General features: G+C 50.7%; 2 protein-coding genes across 2 annotated transcripts; both read right to left on the minus strand.

Annotated features, from left to right (window-relative positions):
* Positions 1 to 135: 135 nt before the first annotated feature.
* On the minus strand, positions 136 to 1,116 carry CABS01_17069 (uncharacterized protein; the record flags this gene model as incomplete). The annotated part of the gene is made up of 3 exons (XM_060550396.1): positions 136 to 845; positions 898 to 963; positions 1,092 to 1,116. The coding sequence occupies 3 exons, from the start codon at positions 1,114 to 1,116 to the stop codon at positions 136 to 138; spliced, it is 801 nt and encodes a 266-aa protein (XP_060397701.1).
* Positions 1,117 to 2,003: 887 nt separating this feature from the next.
* CABS01_17070 (uncharacterized protein) lies at positions 2,004 to 2,222 on the minus strand (the record flags this gene model as incomplete). Its single annotated transcript, XM_060550397.1, has 1 exon — positions 2,004 to 2,222. One exon carries the CDS (start codon positions 2,220 to 2,222, stop codon positions 2,004 to 2,006), a length of 219 nt encoding a protein of 72 aa, XP_060397702.1.
* Between the last annotated feature and the right edge of the window lie 15 nt (positions 2,223 to 2,237).

Genomic DNA, 2,237 nt, shown 5'->3' on the forward strand with positions numbered 1-2,237 from the left:
AACGAGCGAAAAAGGTATTTATTGGGTTTCCGGCGCAAAGCATTTTCGTCACTATTCGCTCATTTAGTCGGAGCGATATCCAACTGCCATTCTGTTGCCCAACTCTTGCCCAAGATACCATGCATCAAAATATCTTCATCGAGCGGACACATCAGCTCGTCTTGAACACTGAATCCGTGAGGGGCGAACAGAGCCGTCGGCCTCACCTTCTGGCAGGGGCGGGAGTTCTTTCATGCAAACTTCAGGTGTCAGCGCCTTTGGTGGCTTTCTGAGTACTGATCTTCGGGCTACATTCTCATCCAGGTGAAACCCATCGATGCAGCGACGAAAGTCCACCGACGTCGGTGTATGAATCCCTTTGTACCATTTTTGGGAGGCAACCTGTAGCTTCGCCCAGGCTTGACTGCCGAGAACATGGACTGAGCGGGGCACCACGATGACCTTGTATGGAAAAAGATAGTCGCGGGGTATTCTGGATGGGTGAACGGGCTGGGTCCATCCGTTTTCTGCCTTGTATCTCTGGTACTTCTGCACACTGGCCGAATGAGTGATGTCGTATGGTTTGAAGAAGTCGATGCACATGGCACAGAATCCTTCCCTCTGGAAGCGTCCTCTTTTTCGGTTGCCACAGAGCTCGCGTTGTCTGTGGGCTTGTGGGCTGTTGTCTGCTTCTGGGCGCTTGGCTTGCCGGCATATCATGACGAGCTCCTCTGCGTGGCTGCACACAGTAAAAACGGATTTGAGAACTATACACATGTCCGAAATCGATGTGATCACTAGTGAGTCCGAGACGAAGAAGAGGAACGCCCGCTTCAAGTATCCGTTTGAACTTGTCGAACCTCGCCCTATGCACGTTGCGTGCTAACAAGACCTTTCAGTTGACCAGGGTCGACTCACGAGAGCTGAGCTGAGATCTTGCTTCAGTGTGTTGAGATCCTTCGTATTGCATAAGATGGCTCTGGACTGTCCAGGAGGTAATGTCAGTGAGACCCCTGTGCGAGAGAGGTTACGGTCCAAGATAGTATGAGGGCGAGCCAAGAAAATGTGGAACCATAGGCGCGAACCACGCCTCCCATGTAAGAATCACTCACTGGTGACCATGACAATAGAACGCATCCAGCTTCGGCACGCTCTCCACGGTGCGCAGTAATCACAACATTTTACCATGTTGACCGATTTACATAAGAAATGACAGTTGATGACCCCACATCAGCGAGAAGTACCGTAGACCTTTTTGTAGTATCCACGCCGTCTTCTTGCCGTCAGCTGTGATCGTTTATATAAGTCACTGGGGCTGCCCTTGTCAAGCGTGGGTCGGTCTTTGGAGTTTCATGGAGCTTTATGATAGCCTGATGGGCCATTTGATACACGAAAAAAGATCCCGTCATGCCGAAGTTTCGAGCGGAAGAATGACATCAAAAAGCAGAATGCAACACGGCCACTGACTTACGTGACAATTGCACAATCCATCTGACTCGGAGTGTGCAACAACCCCAGTTCGCCCATCTTTGGGCTGTCGACGAACGCGTAAAATGAGAGGAAACAAATGCGTTATGAAACACGCTGTTGACTAAACGACTTGGTCAGGTTATATACACGGCTGAGGAAGCTGAAGACATCCATTAGAACAAAATCGTTTGAATGAAATGGAGAGAATCAAGAAGTCACGATGCTGGAACTTCTTCGTATTTGAATGCCCACAATTGCCATGCAGACGCAAGCTTCCATAGAATCCAGCAGCTCAGTCTATACACCATCGATTCGTTTTGCTTCAGCATCGTCGTTTCAATCACAATGCGCAACTTTCCCCCCGAAGTTCTTCTGCTCATATTTGACACCCTAGGACCGTCAGACTTGAGCAGGACGGCAAGATGCTGCAGGTTCTACCATACGCTCGTCACGCCCAGACTCTACGAGACTTTGCGCATTCGAGTGAGGTCTGGGATACATGACCAGCGGATGCCGAAACTTCTCAGCACTTTGATGCGGCCCTCTTACCTCCATCAATTGATCCGACGCGTTGAGGTTGTGGTAGATGACGATTGCCTATGGACGCGCGAGACCTCCACGCTGTTGAGCATCATGCTGAAGCACATCTTGAGTTCGCCTGATGTGTCGACAGCGATTCGATCATATAGCTGGACTGCTGCGTATCCCTTCACCGGGCTCGTCTTCCCGAATCTGCAACAGCTCGACTGCGGTGCCGTCGGCCCACAGAGCATCGAGTGGGTGCGGTG

This window comes from Colletotrichum abscissum, assembly GCF_030869225.1.
Source record: "Colletotrichum abscissum strain IMI 504890 chromosome Unknown Scaffold_304.1, whole genome shotgun sequence".
Taxonomy (NCBI): domain Eukaryota; kingdom Fungi; phylum Ascomycota; class Sordariomycetes; order Glomerellales; family Glomerellaceae; genus Colletotrichum; species Colletotrichum abscissum.